This window comes from Mytilus trossulus, chromosome 3 (genome assembly GCF_036588685.1).
Source record: "Mytilus trossulus isolate FHL-02 chromosome 3, PNRI_Mtr1.1.1.hap1, whole genome shotgun sequence".
NCBI classification, from domain to species: domain Eukaryota; kingdom Metazoa; phylum Mollusca; class Bivalvia; order Mytilida; family Mytilidae; genus Mytilus; species Mytilus trossulus.
In genome coordinates, this window is record NC_086375.1 from 4,200,106 (window position 1) to 4,222,318 (window position 22,213).

Sequence of the window (22,213 nt, forward strand, 5' to 3'; positions counted from 1 at the left end):
GAATTACTTATTCCAATAAATATTAAAAGAATATGCAAAGGAAAACTTTTTAGCGACAAGAAAGTTAATATTGATAGAAAAAAATGAAACATTTATTTACATAATATTTTATCATTTATTATGTATAACAGCCAGTATTACGTTTACCCTGTTGTATTATGAGATTACTTTTCCTTGTGTTTTAGAACATATCTAGTGTAGCGTTGTCGTTTTTGTATGGATTCGTGCTTGTCGATGTGTTATTTTGGTAGCGTAAATTACGTAAAATCCATACTCAAATGGCACAAAGAAAACAATCCACAACACAAAGTTTCAAATCAAATAAGTATGTAATCTGTTAAGTGTATATCAGTTAGACCATGCAAGGAAGTTATATTAATATAGATTCTTACATTGATACCAGTGGATTATCGGATTTATCCAATCGAGATAGTTAAATTATCAATTTTAAAGTTCGAGCCGCCTCGGCGAGTACTTTAAAATTCATAATTTAACTATCGAGATAGGATAAATCCGATAATCCACGAGTAACTATGTAAGAATCTGTTTCTCTAATGATTAAAAAGACATTTTCTTTTTTTTGTTTACCGAAAATCCCCTTCGAGGGCCTTTCACATTAATTTCATTAACACCTGTTATCATATTTTGGTTCATCCAGTCAGCCAAAAAGGTCATGACCCTTAAATTCATCCAATGATCTTTTGAGATCACCAGCAACCACACGTTGATTAATTTTTTTTATACAATGGGTTCGAAAAGGGATAAATTTCCATAGAATTAGAGAAATATAGATTCTTACATTGATACCAGTGGATTATCGGATTTATCCAATCGAGATAGTTAAATTATCAATTTTAAAGTTCGAGCCGCCTCGGCGAGTACTTTAAAATTTATAATTTAACTATCGAGATTGGATAAATCGGATAATCCACGAGTAACTATGTAAGAATCTGTTTCTCTAATGATTAAAAAGACATTTTCTTTTTTGTTTACCGAAAATCCCCTTCGAGTGCCTTTCACATTGCACGAAGTTGTCAATTTCATTAACACCTGTTATCATATTTTGGTTCATCCAGTCAGCCAAAAAGGTCATGACCCTTAAAATCATCCAATGATCTTCTGAGATCACCAGCAACCACACGTTGATTAAAGTTTTTTATACAATGGGTTCGAAAAGGGATAAATTTCCATAGAATTAGAGAAAATCTAATATAACCTCCTTGGTTTGATATAATAAAACATGCAGTTGAACAATAATCCTTTTTCACTAACATAATATATCTCTCAACACTTCTAACTAACAATCTATCTATTCTCTTCTTTATCTCTATTCTATCTCTACATACTCTGATCTCTCTCGTATTCCCTTAATATATATACATAATTACAGGCGGTACTCCGACGTTTCCACATATTTAGTACCGGGCGGTCCTGTAGATACCGGGCGGTACCTCAACGGTTCATAAGATTGGCTATAACGGGCGGTACCCTGACAGTTTCAAAGATCTGATGGGGTTACCGGACGGTACCCCGACGGTTCCAAAGATGGGATACAGGACGGTTCTTAAGACACCGTTCAAATACATAAAATACCGGACAGAGCCCTATAGAAATGTAATTTAACCCTAATGTATTAATAAAAATATATGTATATATATACTGTCAAACTAAAATCGCTACAATACTATTTATCTTATAATTTTATTTTTAAAACTCTTTTCGTACAAGCTCGCAAAATTAATTATTTGTGCATCATTGTCCTGAAAATACAGACACAAATTGTGTAATACAAAGAACTGAAATCAAACAAGAGGAAAAGAATATTGAAATGTAAAAATATTTTCATCATTTTATTTGATATTTATCATGTTAATGCATATTGATTGAATGTATGCAATACATGTATATGCAGTTGGGAATTAAAAAGAGATTCATTTCTGCAGAGGGGGGTGGTTAATCTTATTAACTAGTACATAATGACTTGACTATACTATATGTATTATTTAAAAAAAAACAAATATAGTTGTAAAATGAATAATCAGTCCCTAGCTTTAATGAAAATGAAAAATCTTGCCTCAATAATGCAGAAAATAATCTGTCATCTTAGTTTACAAAAATAAATAACCGATCAAAAAAAAATCATCATGCTCCCATCCCCCCCTCCCCGAATATCAAATGGTCGTCCCCTAAATAACTCTAAAATGAACAAATATTATATATTTTGGATAACAGATACAGATATCCTTCTTCAATAATAGCATGATGTTACCTGTTACCTGTCTGGTAGGTTCGTTCTTTCTAAGGGTCATTCCCCATGGAATTTATTTAGCCTTCAGTATTAAATATGTACATTGTTTACAGTTTAGTCCATCAGCTGGTAGGGCAAAACATCAGTTCTGTGTTACACCCCATATACCGCAAGTTTTTTGTATAAATTTAAAGAGTAATATCTAAAGAATATTTTAAGAGGTGTTAGACTTTTGAAAAGGTGTCCAAAAGGGGTTAAAAGGGGACTTATTTCAGGGTATATCCAAAATTTTGTTTTGCACACTATTACAGAAAAATGTAAAAATAACCAAGTATTCAGTACTTTACTTTTTATTAAATGGAACACATCATATCTTATTAAAACGCAGGCTAAATTTTAATTATTTTTTTAATCGTAGAGGACCAAGAAAAAAAGGGGAAGGGTCAATTTCCAAAAGTCATGATTTTGAATGAAAAGAAGCATACGTACTAATTTTCTTGATAAAATGGTATATTGTTTCACATTGAAACATACAGCATAAAGTATATAAAGGCTGTTGAAAAATAAATTAAAGATAAGAAACAAAAACAACGAGAATCAACGACAAACACAAACATAAGCAACCAGAAATGTACTATTCTGTCACAAATTTGTACATCACATTCATGAATTAACTCCCATATTAAAACACACAAAACTGTCAGGGTTTCTAAGTTTCTTTTTTTTTTTTTGTGTTTTAATTTAACAACCGCATCACCACATTTTAAGGTCACACAGAAGGTCAATCAATAGAATCATCATCAGTTTGGTCACCTGCATTTACCGAATTATCATCTTTTCCATCATCTTCGTCGTCATCGTAGCAATATCAACGATTTGATAATGCTTATATCTACAAGCTTTCGAGCATTAACATACAGCTATCTGTTCAGGATAAACCTTGTTGAACACATGAACATCTTTTTTTTTGGCACAACCAGCTTTACACGAACAGCACATCAGAATTACCAAAGCATCTAACGCTGGTGGTTGGTCTAGCAAATTGATACTGATCATAGCGCTCTAAACAATCCAATCATAGTTGTTTGGCAACAGACCAGTGTTGTGTTTAAGAGCAGATTTCCAAATCTTCATCTGAAAGTTGGCTTGTTTAATTTGCTTTAACATAGCTTTTTTTTACATTTCAAAACGTTCTGATCTTTATTTATCGATATTTTTAATTTCATAGCCATATATAGAACATGAAAACCTCTCGAGTGTTTTGACAACTCTTCCCCAACCTCTTCCAAGGTTTCACCAAGATGGAATAGACCTTCTGAAAACTCCCGTGACACAATCTAATTTCATATGTAGTATAACGTAATCAGAGATCAATATTTTAATAAGATTGCCCGTGACATAACGTGTCAAAAAGCCGTATGCTTTGCTTTTTTTCTTTACCAGACAAAACACTTACTGAATCACAACCTGTATTGGCGCGAAATCCTGGCAGTTTTCTACAAAAATTCTCACCAAGTTTGCACACATTGATTGCACATTTAATAATCTGCATTTGGAGGATGTATATGTCAGACTTACAATGTTAGAATCGATATGCAACTGTGAAAATAGTAAGCCAATACTTCCACAACAGTGTCAGAAGGTTTAATAACAATGAAGTCGTAACCTTTGTCAGCTGCATGTTTTTGCATTTTATTAAGAAACATTTTTTTATCGGCTTCTTCCTGTCTGATTATAAGCTAAAACCATTTTACGCTATTTCATATTTTGTCGCACATACTTCCATGTGATACAAATAAACCAATACATTCAAGTGTAATTCTATAGGATTTTTTACTCTTTTAAAACAAAAGAATTCAAGAAAAGCAACTTTGTTTCCCCCAACTAACAAAAATTTCTTCCATTCCCAAGAACACGATTGTGACTGATGGTTTAGAACTTATCGTAATGATTTGCCCTCCCAAGACCTGCCGTTTTAATTTCGTTATGAATATTGAGCGATACTACTCAGTGACAAAATCAATGCAGGACCACTTTTTGAAACTAAATGGATGGTTTTTAAAATAACAATTGCCAAATCGAAAAAAGTGCTTGGTATCCTAGTAATTGTTTGAAAAACTGTCATGTCATCAAATATCCACATGCTTTCCTAATCAATGAGCCTTTTCTAAAAGACATCTCTGAACAGGTTTTAATTTTTCATTACACGTGTACAATCAAAGTTTGCAAGAGACATTGGAAGAGGACTTAAATCAAACTGGAGAACCTATCGCATAACCAACTATCTTGTCTGGGCTATGACAAGCAGGCGACATTTTTTTTCATTTGCTTTAAATGTTTTGTTGTTCTTATCAGCCATTGACTGCTTGCCTTTTATTTCCTTTTTTAAAAATGTAAGCATTGATTTTCTTTTGAGTGTTTTGAAGATATCGGTTGACTTTTGAATAAGCCGTTCCGTAATGAAAATTTCTGAAGCAAATTTTCCCTTTTCATACGCGTTAAGAAGGTCGCACATTAATTCCGAAGAAGCAATAGAACCCGAGAACAAGCCATTTAACTGCTCAGATGTTATAATGGAATTGGCCAGCTCTGCAGTGTCTGAAACAATTTCAAAACATCAGATTCGTCTCGCTTCATTCGAGTTTTTCTGAGTTCTTTTTGGGCGGATGTTTCAGTGTTAACCATCCCTACCAAGTCTCGACATTTTAATGATATTGAAGCTCTTTCATGTGCATTTAGCAACCAACGTTTATCAGAATCTTCATTTTAACCGAAACCAACAAAGCCAATTTTTTTTGTATCTCTAAGAAACCTTAGACAGTAAAAAGTATTGCCAAACCCCACAACTGACTATTTGACGTTCGTTCAAATCGTTGTCGATTGAATAACTTAACAATCTTAAGTCAATCACTTCATAGCTACAACAGAAAATAAATAAATTTGGTGTTTTTACTGTCTTCTGATTGGTTAAAATTATTAGTTTTATTTTCAATGTTGTCAATTTTGATGGCGACACGCCCACTCTGACTTTGAGTATTCATACGCCAACATGTGTGTACGCTTGTTATTGTTAATATAAATAATATAAAAAGTTCTTTGAGCCCTATTTTTGATAGAAATTTATTTATAATGAATGGCAATGATTTATTTTGATTTTATTGAACCATAAAACTTCGCGGATTATTCAATGTGCTAAAATTCAAAATTTGGTGACTATGTGGAACGCATCTATCCCATCGAATTGGAGATAAAGGATACTACAGATACAGTTAAGTCAGCTTCATATCTTGACTTACATCTAGAAATTGACAATGAGGGTCGATTGAAGACAAAACTTTACGACAAAAGAGATGATTTCAGCTTTCCAATTGTGAACTTTCCATTTCTAAGTAGCAACATTCCAGCAGCACCTGCATACGGGGTATATATCTCTCAATTGATACGATATTCCCGTGCTTGCATTTCCTATCATGATTTTCTTGATAGAGGGTTACTGCTCACAAGGAAGCTATTAAATCAAGAGTTCCAAATGGTGAAGTTGAAATCATCCCTTCGTAAATTTTACGGACGCCATCACGAGTTGGTTGACCGTTATGGAATAACCATTTGACAAATGATATGGGATATGTTCCTTACGTCGTAACTACAATCCCCTTCCCTTTCATGAATTTGACCTACCGAATTAGACTATTTACCGGATTTGTAATCACATAAGCAACACGACGGGTGCCGCATGTGCAGGATCTGCTTACCCTTCCGGAGCACCTGAGATCACCCCTGGTTTTTGATGGGGTTCGTGTTGTTTATTCTTTAGTTTTCTATGTTGTGTCATGTGTACTATTGTTTTTCTGTTTGTATTTTTCATTTTTAGCCATGGCGTTGTCAGTTTGTTTTAGATTTATGAGTTTGACTGTCCCTTTGGTATCTTTCGTCCCTCTTTTATTGAGTTCGATAGAGTGCACCTTTTCTGAACGCAAACAAAATCACCTTAATTTGTATTTTTTCATAAATATTTCGTTACACATTCACTTTATAAAATAATTTGTCTCACAAAAACATCATAAATCGACAATTAAATGTTTGATTTCATTTGCAAATTGATAATGCTTATGTGTGATACATTGTACATGTTGTATACTGAATCAAAGACGGTAATTTGATGATTTCCGGTATTTCACGAGTATTAATTGCACGTACATATATTTTATTAAATAATTCATATTTTAGACGATATATAGATACTTCAAATGATTTAAACATTGCATAATGATTAATTCTCAAGTTTAATTAGCTAAAACGGGTAATTGTATAACGAATTTCTTTATGAAAGGTGAAATTATGCCTTAATTTGAATCCAAAAATTCGGATTGTTTGTAATGTAAAAAAAAAATCATTTTAAACAAAAAATCTTCCGAGTTACATTTAATATGATACCTCTTTTAGTTGTTAAAACCTATACTTTATTTTTTTTTAATCGCTTTATATTAAAAAAAATAATAACAAATTACTTAGTCGTGATTGCTAAATGAGGGGACCATTGGAAGGGACGTTTTTAATCCTTGACACTTTTTTTTTAGTCTAACACCTTGTATTTTATCAATAAGATAATGAAGTTGAATTCTATCAAAAAAAATCGCGGTACCCTGGGGTGTAACACAAACTCCTTGACTAGAGCGCTTTTGAGAACTAGCTGATGTACATTTAAACTTTTAAAGTAATAATACCTGTACACTAACACCATAAACCAAGAAACTCCTACTTTCACTTGATAGACTGATATAGTTCATTTGGGCAAATTTAACTCTTGTTCAACAGGGTTGTTCGTTTTGTATGTATACCATAGCATAAAGTTCGTGTGATATTCTCAATGTCTCTCATATTTTGATATTTGATGTTAACTATTTGCTTGATTTTTTCAGATGACGTGTCCAGAATAAACTGCACCATTTGTCCTTCATTCGCAATTTTTTTCGAATATCTTGTTGCATATATTTTTTTTTCACATATGATTTTAGTGTTGTTAAATGTTTATCTTTTTTGGTTTTCAGTGCATTGCATTCCAGCATAAAGTGTTCTGTATCTTCTGTACCTGAATTACATAATTGGCACATATCCTGCTCCACATTTCTACTAAACTTGGCTCTATCTACATGGAGTGTATAAGTCTTTGTTACATGTATAAGCTTTGCTTTTATTTCTGCTTTTTTTTTAATTCTAAGGTATTATTTTAGGCGAATTTCCATATTTGGTGAGGATTTCGGAGTTGTCTTGCTTTAATGTTAATGCATTGTAGATTTTTCCGATTTTTCCATCTCCCATTTCTCTGCCCGTTAATCTTGAATTGCACACTTGACAGTTGTTTTCCATTTTTTCTAGTTGGTTTGACTGATAGCATTTCCTGAGCTTTTGGCAGTTAGTACTTTGATAGAGCAATTTCCAATCTACTTATGAACGTATTTGCATTTTGTTGTTAAATAATCATGTCAGTATATTCAAATCGAGACACTATCAAAATCTTGAAAGTATATACAATTTAAGCGGACACCACAGACGCTTTCATCATCTTTCTCGGGACAGAAGTTGACCCTCCCCAAAAAAACAGGTAAATCATGAAAAACTTGAAGACGTTGATTTACTGAGTCACGGTTACATGACAAAATTATGTCTATGAGCGGAAAGACAAAAATACTTTCAGCTACCAAAAGACATGTAACGTCCAAAATGGAATTATCCACGGGTATTATTTATTAAATGTGATTGACTAGAGGACGTACAGACTAAAATACGGGATGTAATTGAAAATAAGTTTTGTGAATTTCCAGCACTGCATGTCCCAGCACTTGTGAAATAGATCAAGTGAGCTAGCTGTCCTCGTCACTTGAGTGTCTCGACGTTGAGTTTCATTCATCTGCCGACGTCTGTCATCTATTATTATTTTACAGTAAAAGTAATATAACAAAATACATCATTTGGATTTCAAAATTTGATGCAAAAAAATAGTGTTCAAGCTTTACAAATCCTCTATTTAAGCAGTCAGGGACTTTAGTTTCTATACTATTAAAGCTTTATCAGAGACAAATAATACAAGTATATTATTTTATATAATGGGCGTTTTTCAATAAAAACGTATTTTCTTGTATGGGAGAAAAACGTTTCGTAGTGGACACTACCACTACCATGCAGTAATTTTTTAGTCTTTTTTCAATTATATTCGTGCAAAACAAATAACAAGGGTTAGTTTCATGTAATTTCTATTATGTTTTTATTAACATATAATAGGGTTGATGTCAACTACGAAACTTTTTGTCCACTACGAATTAAACGGTTTTGTCCACTACGAAACGCATCAAAATGTCCACTACGAAACGCATCAAAATGTCCACTACGTAACATGAGTTGAACCTTCATGTGTGAAGTACTGTCTAATCTTTATCGATAAAAATGGTTTTCCAATTAAAAAAAAAATGATATTTGTCTAGTATTTAAAGTAATCAAACTGGAATGTCTATCGGAAACATTTAAAATTGCAAAAAAATATGTGTCTTAAATTTAGAAGAAGTTTCGTAGGGGACAAAAGTCCCCTACGAAACAGTACACAAATTATGAAAATAATATCATTTTAAAGAATATTTAAGATTGCACTTTTTGTTTACAAAAACTTCAAGATTATAAAAAACCGGTTTTTTTCTAAAGTGAACATTGATTGGTTAAATATTTCTCAGTGTGTTTGAATTTATTTGATAGCCTTTTGGTCATGACTGTTTGTCTCTAATATTTAATTAACTGTGCATTTGTATTCAGATATCGCAGATCAAATTTATTCGTTCTTTGTGTAATCATACGTTTTTTGATTGAGTTAAGTCTGCTAATTGATATTTTATCGTATGTTTTTATATGTTGTGATGTTATGCTATTGTTTCAGAAAAAGGGAGAAGGTTTGGGCCCATTAAAACGTTTAATCCCGCTGCAAATGTTTGCACCTGTCCTAAGTCAGGAATCTGATGTACAGTAGTTGTCGTTTGTTTATGTAATATATACGTGTTTCTCGTTTCTCGTTTTGTTTATATAGATTAGACCGTTGGTTTTCCCGTTTGAATGGTTTTACACTAGTAATTTTGGGGCCCTTTATAGCTTGTTGTTCGGTGTGAGCCAAGGCTCCGTGTTGAAGGCCGTACTTTAACCTATAATGGTTTAATTTTTAAATTGTTATTTGGATGGAGAGTTGTCTCATTGGCACTCACACCACATCTTCCTATATCTATTATACAGAACAGAACATATTTTATTTCCAATTAAGGGCCCACAAGGGGCATACATCTAGCATACATGAATAAGGAAAAGGAATATTGATTTGCATAGATACATAGATACAAACACTTTTTACATACAGTAACAATACAATTACTAACTCATATTCACTTTAATAAATTTACCAACAGCATTTAGGACCTGATTGTCTTCACAGATTAATAAATAGATAAATAGATAAATATTTATGCTATTTATGCTGATGATCAAGTATAGAAAAATTTGGGATTCTTTGGCAAACAAAGCCAAAGAGAACATTTCATGTTATAGAGGTATTCAAAATAACTCTTGGAATTAAATTTTAGACAAGTTGATTTTCCATATTTTTTTTAGGTCTGAAAGTTACGCTTTTATTGAAAAACGCCCATATGTCCGTAGTTATCAAATGTACCAGGATTATAATTTAGTACGCCAGACGCGCATTTCGTCTACATAAAACTCATCAGTGACGCTCAAATCAAAAAAATTTATAAACCCAAACAAGTACAAAGTTGAAGAGCATTGAGGATCCAAATTTCCAAAAAGTTGTGCCAAATACGGCTAACTAAAGGTAATCTATGCCTGGGATAAGAAAATCGTTAGTTTTTCCAAAAGTTCAAAGTTTTGTATACAGGAAATTTATAAAAATGACCACATTATTGATATTCATGTCAACACCGAAGTGTTGACTACTGGGCTGGTGATACCCTCGGGGACGAAACGTCCACCAGCAGTGGCATCGACCCAGTGGTGTAAATAGTTATCCGTGTCTGCCTTTAGTTAAAAAAAACCTGAAAGTCTCTATCAAGGTAGATCTTCAGAAAAAATATTCTGAAATCAGATTCGACCAATATTTCTACGCCTAAATTAATTTTACCTAATGGTGTTCAATTTTGGAAGAAAAAAAATAATTGATTGCGTTGAAAACTAAATATATGTATAATAAGAGTATTTAAATTTCGCGGGTTTTAATCCAAAACATTGTTTACATCACGCCGGAAGTTGCACGTGGGTATCCCTCGTGGCGTTGTTTGGTTCGCCATTTTAGGTCGTAACCTGGTTGTTTGAACGGGTTTCATCGTTGAATGGGTGCTGGATACCATCATGAGCGATGAAGACAGGGATGTTGACATTGAAAGCGATGTAATTGAACTTTGTGTCCACAATTTTTATCATTTCCATATCTTAAGTCGTGAAAATGACGCCTTGATTACATTTTTATTTGACCTTAAAATTTCCTCAATGTATACAATTTACAATGTTGTCTCGTTTTGATTTTGTAGGAGGACGATGACGAACTATCTTCAAATGCCAATACACAGTTTATGACACAGGTATAATTAATAAACAACGATAAACGTGATAGAATTTACTTATTTTTCAAGAAATTGGGTATGGGACAGCTTTCCAAATTTCATGCATGAATATTTAACAATATATTTTTTTAGTGATCAAGTATAATCCTGTTTATAAATATATATTATTATAACATTGAATCCGTCTTTAATTAAATGAGGTCTTAAGGTTTCCCACAAAAGCAGATTCAAATATTTGTGACTGGAACAAGCAAATACACTCAAGTCACCTCATCTTCTTCTTCTTCCGAATACGGGAGTAGACTCCTAGGTAGGAGTGTAAAACTTCCCGGAACTTGTGTGCTATGTACATATGGACTTAATTTAAAAATAATATGACAAAGAAAAATTATTATCAATAACATATATACATTATGTACAGTGGCTTCAAAGTTTAATAAGTTGCTGTGGATCCTTCAAGTTTTAGAGTGGATATGCCACTTTTGAAGGATTCCAGGGTGTCAGACATACCTATTGCTTCAGGTAGTGAGTTCCAGTCCGAAATAGTGCGAGGATAAAATGAAAATTTATAGAAATCTTTATTTGTGGATATTTGCCTAAATTTATGTTTCCCCCTAGTGCGTCTATCAGAAATTGTTAAGTTGTCCTTAGGAACTTCAACTAACCCCCAATTTATTTTATACAGCATAGTTAATCTAGCCTTTTTCCTTCTTAATTCTAAATTTTCCCATTCCAATGATTTTATTAAATTTGAAACTGCTCCAGGTGATCTATCTTTAATATCACAAATAAGACAAACCTGGCTGCCTTACGCTGTACCTGCTCAACCTGAGTGATGTGTTGTTTTTTGTATGGATCCCAGACAGGGGAAGAGTATTCGACGACCGGACGGACAAGTGATGTGTACGTAAGGTTTTTAACCTTACGTGTGCAGTTTTTTAAGTTCCTACGAAGAAAACCTAAGGTTTTATTTGCCTTACAAGTAATATTGTTAATATGCGTTCCCCAATCAAGATCATGGCTTATAGTTACGCCTAAATATTTACTGTCTTTTACTGCTTCTAAAATATGATTATGTAATATATAATCAAAAGTGGAAGGTTTACTTTTTTTAGAAATATGAATTACATAACACTTCTCAGGATTAAAATTCATTTGCCAATCCTCTTCCCATTTTACTAAACTAGACAAATCTTTTTGAAGTAATTGTGCATCAGAACTATTATTTACATTTCTATATAATAAACAGTCATCTGCAAAAAGTCTTGCATTGCAAGTTACATGTTCCGGTAGGTCATTTATAAAGAGTAAAAATAATGTTGGGCCTAAAACTGTTCCCTGAGGGACACCAGAATCAACTGCTAATTTTGAAGATTTTACACCGTTTAGTAGTACTTGCTGTTGCCTGTCAGCTAAAAAGTCATTTATCCAATTTAAATTTTGATTTCTAATACCATAAAATTCTAATTTCTGGGCTTATCTTTTATGGGGGACTTTATCGAAAGCTTTGGAAAAATCTAAAAGTATGACATCTATTTGGTTACCATATCCCAATGATTTAGCAAGATCTTGTATGCTGATGATAAGTTGGGTCTCACAAGACCTTTTGCTTCTAAAACTCATCCCGGCTTAGTCACTTATCCAACTTCCTGTTCATCTCTAGTGCCTCTAAAACATTTATAAGCAGAATAAAATTAAGAAAGTGAACATATTGAAATAATAATAGATTCTGATCCACAAAAAAAGTTGTAAAAATTTATCTTTTTGACTGTTTGTTAGTCCAAGATTACTCTGACATCCAACGGCTGTTTTGCCAGACAAGCTGGGGCAGTGGGACGTCAGAGCTAGTCCCATATAAAAAAGTGGATATTTGCCCACCCAAAATAGATGTGCTGCTTCATCGCTTCTGGTGCTGACTGACAGTCTTGGAATTTTATAACTCGCATGAATCTCTTCATTTTTCATTTATGAATGTAAGTTACCATGATTCCAATGAGACCATTTTTTTTGTGTTTATTTGGTACAAAATAAAGCTATGTCTTGTATCCTTACTTGTACGTAAAATGATAAAATTGAGAATGGAAATTGGGAATGTGTCTTATAACATTTTGCATTACAATTTAATAAAAACACTGGACTTTTTTTAAATTGCAAAATGTCCTTTTTTAAAACCAGAAGATCATTCAGAACACTAAGGTTGTACAACAATAACCTGGTGTTCATATGAATACACGTCATGTAGATGAAATAAAAATCATCCTCACGACTATTCAAATTGTGAATACAGCAAACAGAAACTATCAAAGAGTTGTCAATATAAAAGAACCATTAAGATAAGACGTCAAACTCAAAAGAGTTTAGACAGACTTGTAAACATATTTTAAAAGATACATTTTGTATTCCTGATAAAAGCTGTAGAATTATCCATCTGTTTTGTTATAGGCGGAAAAGCGTGCTCATCATAATGCATTAGAGAGAAAGAGACGAGATCATATAAAAGACAGCTTCTCCAGTCTACGAGATTCAATACCATCTCTGCAAGGAGAAAAGGTATCATCAGTCAAAGTAAATATTCAAAGTCATCAAAAGGTTATTCCAGGAAAAAATTATTACAGTTTGAAGCATAAAAAAAAATCTTCAGTCTACATGGTCTATGAAGTAATGACAATTTGAAGTGTATATTCGTCTAAAGTTATCTTTAATGAATTTTTTCCTGGAATTTCTCTATTAATGTATAAGTTTGTCAATTATATCTGAGTTACTATTAAAATGCTTTGGTTAATAATTAGTTCTCTAGTAATTTTATCAAAATTCTTGGACATAGAAGTTTTTTTTCAAAACAGGGGTAGAAATAAGATCTCTCTTGCTGGTACTTGGCAAGTAGATTTTCAAGAGGTTTAACCAAAGTTGAACTGTCCCACCTAGAGGCACTTAGGCCATGGGAAAATAATTGATGGTTTTCCCTAACCCGATCGGGTCATTATTTAACCGCTGGGACATTAAATTTTATTGCAAAAAAAAAAAATATATAAAAAAAAAAATTTTTTTTTTTTTTTTTTTTGCAGAGACAACTGACATTGTTCTATAGAAACAAAACAAAATTATGCATAAAAAAAAAAAAAAAAAAAAAGCCTGCCTGCCGGGTCTTTAAAATTTTCCCATGTTAGGGGAAACCAACAATTAATTTTCCATGGCCTTATACCAACTAGAATATCTTATGTCATTTTTTTCACTTTGAAAGAGAAAAAAACAACTGCTAAGACAGCTAGATATTTAAAATAAGGAGCGTTTGGAAACAAAATATTATTTTATACTAATAGTGTAAGTACTCACCATGACAAATTATGTCTGTTATATTGTGTTGTTTTGGTTTTTCATAATAAAATTTAACAGTTGAGTAAAGGGACTGGACAAAAGTATTCAAAATTTGACTAATCCAAGGTCCAGTGTGTTGTCACAAATTTGAAATGCCTATTACAATACGATACAAGTATTGTGTAAACTAGGTTAAAAAGTGTGCTATTTACATAGATTATGTGAAAAAAAAATTATAACAATTGTCAGTCATTACAAATTCTAATACAAGTTTGCACCAAATCTTTTCCAACGACTCAATGACAATTAGTTAAAGACGAATATTATGACATTTTCCTTGTGTGTCTTTATAGTAGAATTTTTCTAAAATTTCCTAGTCCATATTAAATTTCATCTAGTCTGAGCTGGCATCGTTTTTGTGGCCAACTGGTGCAGGCTGTAGAACTTTTGGCGCAAAGCAAATCATGAAAGATTACTGTTGAGGTTTGTGTGTGCTTTGAATTGCATTATTGTAAATTTGTAATAAATATCTGTTTCCTTTATATTGTTATTATTGTAATTATAGAATTTGACTTCTCAGACAGCTTGGGTCTTTTAAATCTTATTTGTTTTTATATCAGGAGAAATATGTACAGGACACTACAGCTCTGCATGAAAGATCATCAAAGGTGATTAATAGTGGTCACCATACACACGTCATTTTAACTGTTATAAAAAAAACTGTTTACACAGCAATGGTCTCTTATGAAAACGATAAGGTTACACAAGAAAAACATCTGTTATAAATTTTAACTTTTTATCTGCATTTATTTTATTTTTCTTCTTGCAACCTTTGAGAAATTGGGGTTAATTTGAATTGACTAAAAGATTAACTGGAGTCTACCTACTAATGCATTGATTAACAGGAATTTTTCCAGAACTAAGAAAATACTTTGACTCATACACGTTTTCTTCACAAAGAAATTTCAACTACAATAGAACCAAATATGAAATAAGTGTATTGATAACATATTATACATATTACGAAATTGCAAATTAGTTTCATTTAAATTATAAGCTTTCTAAAAGATTGTACATTATTAATGTACTTTTCTTGTTAAGTATGTTACTAACAAGGTGTTACATTGAAATAAGATTTCAGAAAAAAATAATTTTACTTGAAAATTAAAAAAAAATAGATGTGGTTGGATAGGCAATGAGACAACTCTTCTCAAGAGACCAAATGAAAAAGAAATTAACAACTAAAGGTCACCGAACATCCTCAAACAATGAGCACAGTCGATACTGCATAAAACAATTCAAACAACCAACTGAATTACAAACTCCTTACTTGGTACAGACACATACATACAGAATTGAACTACACTTTATAAAGTTTCCTTTGATTGTTTGCTGTTTTGTTTGTACGTTAAATTTTTGTTTTTTTTATCATGCTGGTCTATTCTATTGACACTTTTTTATTTTTTAGGTGTCAAGGGCACAAATATTAAAAAAGGCAGCCGATTACATTCAGTTCATCAGACGCAAAAATCAAGGTCATCAGTCGGACATCGACGATTTAAAAAAACAGAATTCTACTTTAGAACAACAAAGTAAGTATTAACCAAGTTCAGGGTTGTGCTCAATATCGTAGCGGCTACATAGGGCTTCGTAGATTTGTTACTCTTGAACAAGTAGTTAGCCTTGCTGTTACATAGATTTTGATAGCAGCTAGGCTAGCTATTCGTTCAGTAGACAAAAATCTACCTAGCCCTATGTAGCCGCTAGATATTGAACAAAACCCAGTACTCAGAACATCTTTGATTTAGATAAAGCACAAAGATATGTAGAACACCAAAGTAAAGAAAGATTACCATCAAATGAATGTGTTAAGATCCCAGTGTGACAACTTTTCCGCTGCAAACCAATTGATATATGACTTATCAACTATAGGACACTGAATGGCCTTTATTTTTTAACAATGAGTAAAATCTATAGCATGAAGATATAAAGTGTGACATGACAATTCAAAACCAGTTAACTAATAGTCTGATGTAGGCAAAAAAATAAATGGAAAACATATTATAATATACAGAAACATCCACTGAATTATAGGCTCCTGATTTTGGGTCTTGCACATACATGTATCTTATGACAATTTGAATTGATAACATTGAAACAAACTGTTGTATAACGTAAAGATTCTAATTTTACTGTACAGAATGCACATTTAAAAACAAAGAAAATTTTACTTGTTGCATCTATCTGTATTTATAATGTCACTAAGCTAAATTAACAGATGGTGCAGTACATAAAAATTTGAATGATCTGCCACACTTTTTCATGCATAACACAATGAAAAGTAAAGAAATGATATTTTTGAAGATTTTGTTTTGTTTATTTGTGTTTAAACTGCTGTCTTGTGAAAAGAAAGATGCAGTAGACTGATATCATTGTGATTTGACCCACATCTCCTTTTATTTGCATTATTGTGTTTATTTCATAGACTATGATAGATGTTTTTTGTCTTTTTCAGTCAGGGCCTTAGAGAAAGCTAGGAACACAGGACAATTTGCTCAGAGTAGTAGTGTTGGGTTTGATGGCTCTGAATCAGAGAGTTCAGTTGAAGGGGGGGACTTGGCTGGTGTCAGAAGAAAGAAGTTAAAAACAGCCTAATTATTAACCTTTTGTGTTAAGACTTGTACTCATATTGTTGAGGGAGGACATATTTACACCTTTATTATGTAAAATTGTAAAAATGTTTATAATGTATGGTCTACATTACATGGAGATCAAATTGTATGCAAAGGGGCTCATTTATATTTGATATCAGAAACACTTTTCTATTATAGATTTTGGATTCTTTCCACTCATTCTCAATAAGTCGTCCATATTGAAGATAAAATCTAAAAACTTTAACTCGTAGAATTAAAAGTTAGAATACATTGATGTTTACTAGAACTACAGCATTTGTAAATTTTTCATATCACAAACATTCCGCACAAAATTTACAGACTTGCTTGTCATATATAGATGAGCCCTGGCATAACAGATTTTAACAATTAATGCCACTGAAATTTGCCCTGGACAAAAGCCCATAGTGCCATTGAATCAACGAAATGATTTAGAAAACATATATACTTCTTCAAATTATACATGGTTTTATGATTTAATTCTGAATCAATGTTTTTTTTAAAGATTTACATTCAATAACCTTTAAAAATGAATAAACAGTAATCATGTCTAAAACAAGTATAATATGAACATGCACCATTCTAAACAGAATTATGAGAATTATTGAAATACATAATTTATTCATGGGATAAAATAAGCATTTTGTCAAATAGAGAATTGTAATTATCACTTCAATCAAGTTTAGATAATCAGAAGAAAAGGTAGTTTTTTTTCAACTTTTAAAATATGGTGTCCAAGAAATCTGGTGTCAATTGGTGCAAATACTTTGTATGAATATGTTTTTAAAGAAACCGCAGTGCATCTACAAAATTTACTATGTTTTGATCTTTTTATCCAGTTTTTATTCACGCATTAAAATTATTTTTATTAAGTTTCAGAATGTATTGAAGTATAACAGTTCAATTTGGGTATGACAAGATCTTTTTATTGGCTAGCCATGAATAATACTTTTTGGCCTTTTACAGTGTTTAAATAATAGATCTAAAAAATAATTTTATTAAAGGTTTCAGTATGATATAATGAAGATGTTTAGTTTGTATGATAGATGTTGGCTTTTTGTATGTCATTAGAATCCTCTGTTTTATATTTTACTTTAAATTTATCTCCTTTTCTGTCTCATTTTGGGTGGGGAGGGGGTATTCAAGGCAGTAGATTGACAAATCCTTTACACATTTAAATTTACTTTAAATGAAAGATCTCTTTGAAGTGTTGATAAAAAAAACAGGGCAAGGCAACTAAAAATAAACTATATTGAGATTTTATGTATGTAATTAAGGACATTGTTGAGTTTTTAGTCTTTTTTTATATGATTGTATGATACATGTATACATTATAATTTGTACAGTTATGTAGTATAATAAAATGTTTTTGTTGTAATAAATAATGAAATACTATAATTTTTCTTTTGATTTTATAATATTATACTTTTAGGAAGGTACTTGGTTTTCCCATTTGAATGGTTTAACACTTGCAGGTTGGGGGCCCTTTATAGCTTGATGTTCAGAAGGAGCCATGGCTCTGTGTTAATGACAGTACTTTAACCTTTATTGGTTTACTTTATAAAATTGTGACTTGGATGGAGAGTTGTCTCATTTGTCACTCATACCACATCTTCTTATAACTATTTTGTTTTTATGCCCCACCTATGATAGAAGAGGGGTATTATGTTTTCTGGTCTGTGCATCTGTTCTTTCTTCTGTACCTCTTCAGGTTAAAGTTTTTGGTCAAGGTAGTTTTTGATAAAGTTGAAGTCAAATTATATAGAAACTTAGTACCAATGTGCCCTCTGATATGATCTTTCTAATTCAAATGCCAAATTAGATTTTTGACCCCAACTTCACAGTCCACTGTACACAGACATGATAGTGAAAGTTTCAGGTTAAATTGTTGGTCAATGTAGGTTTTGATGAAGTTAAAAACCAATGAATTGAAACTTGGTACACATGTTCTCTTTGATATTTTCTTTCAATTCAAATGTCAAATTAGATATTTGACTCCAATTTCACAGTCCACTGAACATAGAAAATGATAATGGGAGTGGGGCATCCATGTACAATGGACACATTCTTGTTATGGACTATATGCCAATCATAAATAGAGCCATTTAAAACTGATTGTCAAAAGTTTGTGTTAATGGTGTTCTGTTACATCACTGTCCCCTTGGATAAGCTCACAAACATGGTTAACCTGCCCTTCCTTTGTATTTCAACCACCTCTTTGGTCTCATGATAGCATATTTGCCTTGAGTGCTGGAGATCTTGGGTCAAACCAAAGACTTTAAAATTGGTATATTCTACTTCTATGCTAAGCACACATCATTAGGGAGTAAGAGCAAAGACTGGTTGGCTCAAAGTTAGAATAATGTGTTCAGGTAAAGTGACGTCTACTGTAAATTTACAAATTATTGCGTGTATTTATTATTGCGATTTTGTCATTTAAGTCTAATATGCGATCCAAATTTTGGGGATATTTAGAAAAATCATGTTTAATTCATATTAAAAATTTCAAAATGTGATGTTAAATTATTGCGATTATAACCCTGTCACATTGATCGCAATAATAAAAACATCGCAATAATTTCTGAATTTACAGTAACTGACACTCTTTCTGTTGACTGTTACCATCTGAGCTTAAAAACAGGTTCAAGTCCTGGATTAGCATTTAATTTGATGCTGGAAGTTAGGCAGCCATCCACCATCATGATAAAATGTATGGATCTCTATGAATTTGAATCACAAAGTTCCATACCTTAAAAGAAAGGTTGTGATTGATTTTGGAGGTTATTGGCCAACTGATGAGGACTAGGGGCCAAAACAAGCATTATTCTTTGACATCTACCTGTGTAGATTTTAGAACGGAAATAGGGAATGTGTCAGAAAGACAACAACCTGACCATAGATTAGACAACAGTCAAAAGTTTATAAATCTCAATGAAATTGTACCACAAGATTCCATACCCCAAAAAGAAGGCTGGTTTTGATTTTAGAGGTTATTGTCAATGTGCTGTCTTTATTTCCTTGTTCAAGATTGTGGTCATCCTGTTGATTGGCAGGTTTTATTAATTAAATATCTTGCCTGAGGACACATTTTGGTGATTTTGTTCTATCCTCGAAAATAAGTGAAAATTTACACTCCGCGAAAATAACCTGCTATACAGTACTTAGAAGGATTGTTTGCCATCTTGTGTATATAAATGTTGTCACAGATTCACATCTATAAATGAACAAAGAAAGAAAAGGGGAGGTTAGTGCATACATTTAGGTTTGACCAAATCACATTTTTGCCAGTGTTGTTTGTCTTTGTATTCTTACCTTAGTGATCTTTCAAGGTGTTGTTGATTACTTTCGTTATTTGTGAGTTTAATATTTCTGGAATTCCTGTTATTATTCCACCGCCCTTAACAGAGGGTGTATTATTAAAGTTATATCCTCGTCTGTGTTCTTCCATACTTCCCAAAATTGGTTTCTGTTCACCAACTTCAGTTTGTCTTATCTAAAAGAGGGACGATAGATACCAAAGAGACGGTAAATGCTGTGAAACTTATACACAATGCTTGACGTGCGTCTGGTGTATTTAATTAAAATCCTTGTACCTTTGATAGCTATTTACACCACTGGGTCGATGCCTCTGCTGGTGGACGTTACGTCCCCTAGGGTATTACCAGCCCAGTAGTCAGCCCTAGAAAGATGACATGATTACCATCAATAGTAATTTTTTATTAATTTTCTGTGACAAAACTTTGCATTTTCGAAAAACTAAGGATTTTATTATACCAGGAATAGATTACCTTAGCTGTATTTTGTACATTTTTTAGGAATTTTGGGTCCTCAATGCTCTTCAACTTTGTACTTGTTTGGCTTAATATCTTTTTGATCTGCGCGTCACTGATGAGTCTTATGTAGACGAAATGTGTGTCTGGCCTATTAAATTATAATCCTGGTACCTTTGATAACTACTTTAAATACCATAAGACACACACAGATCATGTTTGAAGTTTGGTGGCATAACTTTTACCGTTATAGATTTATGCTCCTTTTTGAATGAAAAAGTGCTGAATTTGTCATTTTTGTTATCTAACTTTAGTTTGCCTCAATCAAATGTTTTGAAACTTGTACACAATGCTCATAACCACAAAACTTACGATCAAGTACAAATTTTGGACGCATCACTTTTACAGTTCTTGAGTTCTGTCCCTTTGTATAATATTATTTACAATAGGGTGCATCACTTGAAATTTGATAAAGTGCATCCATAACATAGTATAAACCAATAAAGGGCTGCGCATGATACGCCCGTTGCTCTTTTAACTTGTCTTTTAATGAATTTATATGATCCACTAGAAATAGTGTGAGCCCTGTCAAATACCCCCCCCCCCCTCCCCAAATAATAAATAAAAATGCACAAAAAAATTGGCACTATAATAAGGCTACCTCAAATTTAACTAAGTCTGTTGTCTTAATTTTTATACGACCGCAAATTTTGAAAAAAATTTCGTCGTATATTGCTATCACGTTGGCGTCGTCGTCGTCGTCGTCCGAATACTTTTAGTTTTCGCACTCTAACTTTAGTAAAAGTGAATAGAAATCTATGAAATTTTAACACAAGGTTTATGACCATAAAAGGAAGGCTGGTATTGATTTTGGGAGTTTTGGTCCCAACATTTTAGGAATTAGGGGCCAAAAAGGGCCCAAATAAGCATTTTCTTGGTTTTCGCACTATAACTTTAGTTTAAGTTAATAGAAATCTATGAAATTTTGACACAAGGTTTATGACCACAAAAGAAAGGTTGGGATTGATTTTGGGAGTTTTGGTTTCAACAGTTTAGGAATTAGGGGCCAAAAAAGGGCCCAAATAAGCATTATTCTTGGTTTTCGCACAATAACTTTAGTTAAAGTAAATAGAAATCAATGAAATTAAAACACAATGTTTATGACCACAAAAGGAAGGTTGGTATTGATTTTGGTAGTTTCGGTCCCAACAGTTTAGGAATTAGGGGCCAAAAAGGGACCCAAATAAGCATTTTTCTTGGTTTTCACACCATAGCGTTAGTATAAGTAAATAGAAATCTATGAAATTTAAACACAAGGTTTATGACTATAAAAGGAAGGTTGGTATTGATTTTGGGAGTTTTGGTCCCAACAGTTAAGGAAAAAGGGGCCCAAAGGGTCCAAAATTAAACTTTGTTTGATTTCATCAAAATTGAATAATTGGGGTTCTTTAATATGCCGAATCTAACTGTGTATGTAGATTCTTAATTTTTGGTCCCGTTTTCAAATTGGTCTACATTACGGTCCAAAGGGTCCAAAATTAAACTTAGTTTGATTTTAACAAAAATTGAAACCTTGGGGTTCTTTGATATGCTGAATCTAAAAAT

The 22,213-nt window shown here is 32.4% G+C and overlaps 1 protein-coding gene across 4 annotated transcripts; it reads left to right on the top strand.

The window, feature by feature from the left end:
- Positions 1 to 10,517: 10,517 nt before the first annotated feature.
- On the top strand, positions 10,518 to 18,236 carry LOC134710009 (protein max-like). 4 transcript variants are annotated; one of them, XM_063570145.1, is made up of 6 exons: positions 10,518 to 10,678; positions 10,819 to 10,869; positions 13,294 to 13,416; positions 14,787 to 14,834; positions 15,635 to 15,758; positions 16,682 to 18,236. In XM_063570145.1, the coding sequence occupies exons 1-6, from the start codon at positions 10,640 to 10,642 to the stop codon at positions 16,819 to 16,821; spliced, it is 525 nt and encodes a 174-aa protein (XP_063426215.1). In that variant the 5' UTR covers positions 10,518 to 10,639; the 3' UTR covers positions 16,822 to 18,236. The 4 variants fall into 4 exon arrangements, with proteins under 4 accessions (XP_063426215.1, XP_063426217.1, XP_063426218.1 ...); XM_063570147.1 differs by having other exon boundaries at positions 13,294 to 13,401; XM_063570148.1 differs by lacking the exon at positions 14,787 to 14,834.
- The last annotated feature ends 3,977 nt before the right edge of the window (positions 18,237 to 22,213 follow it).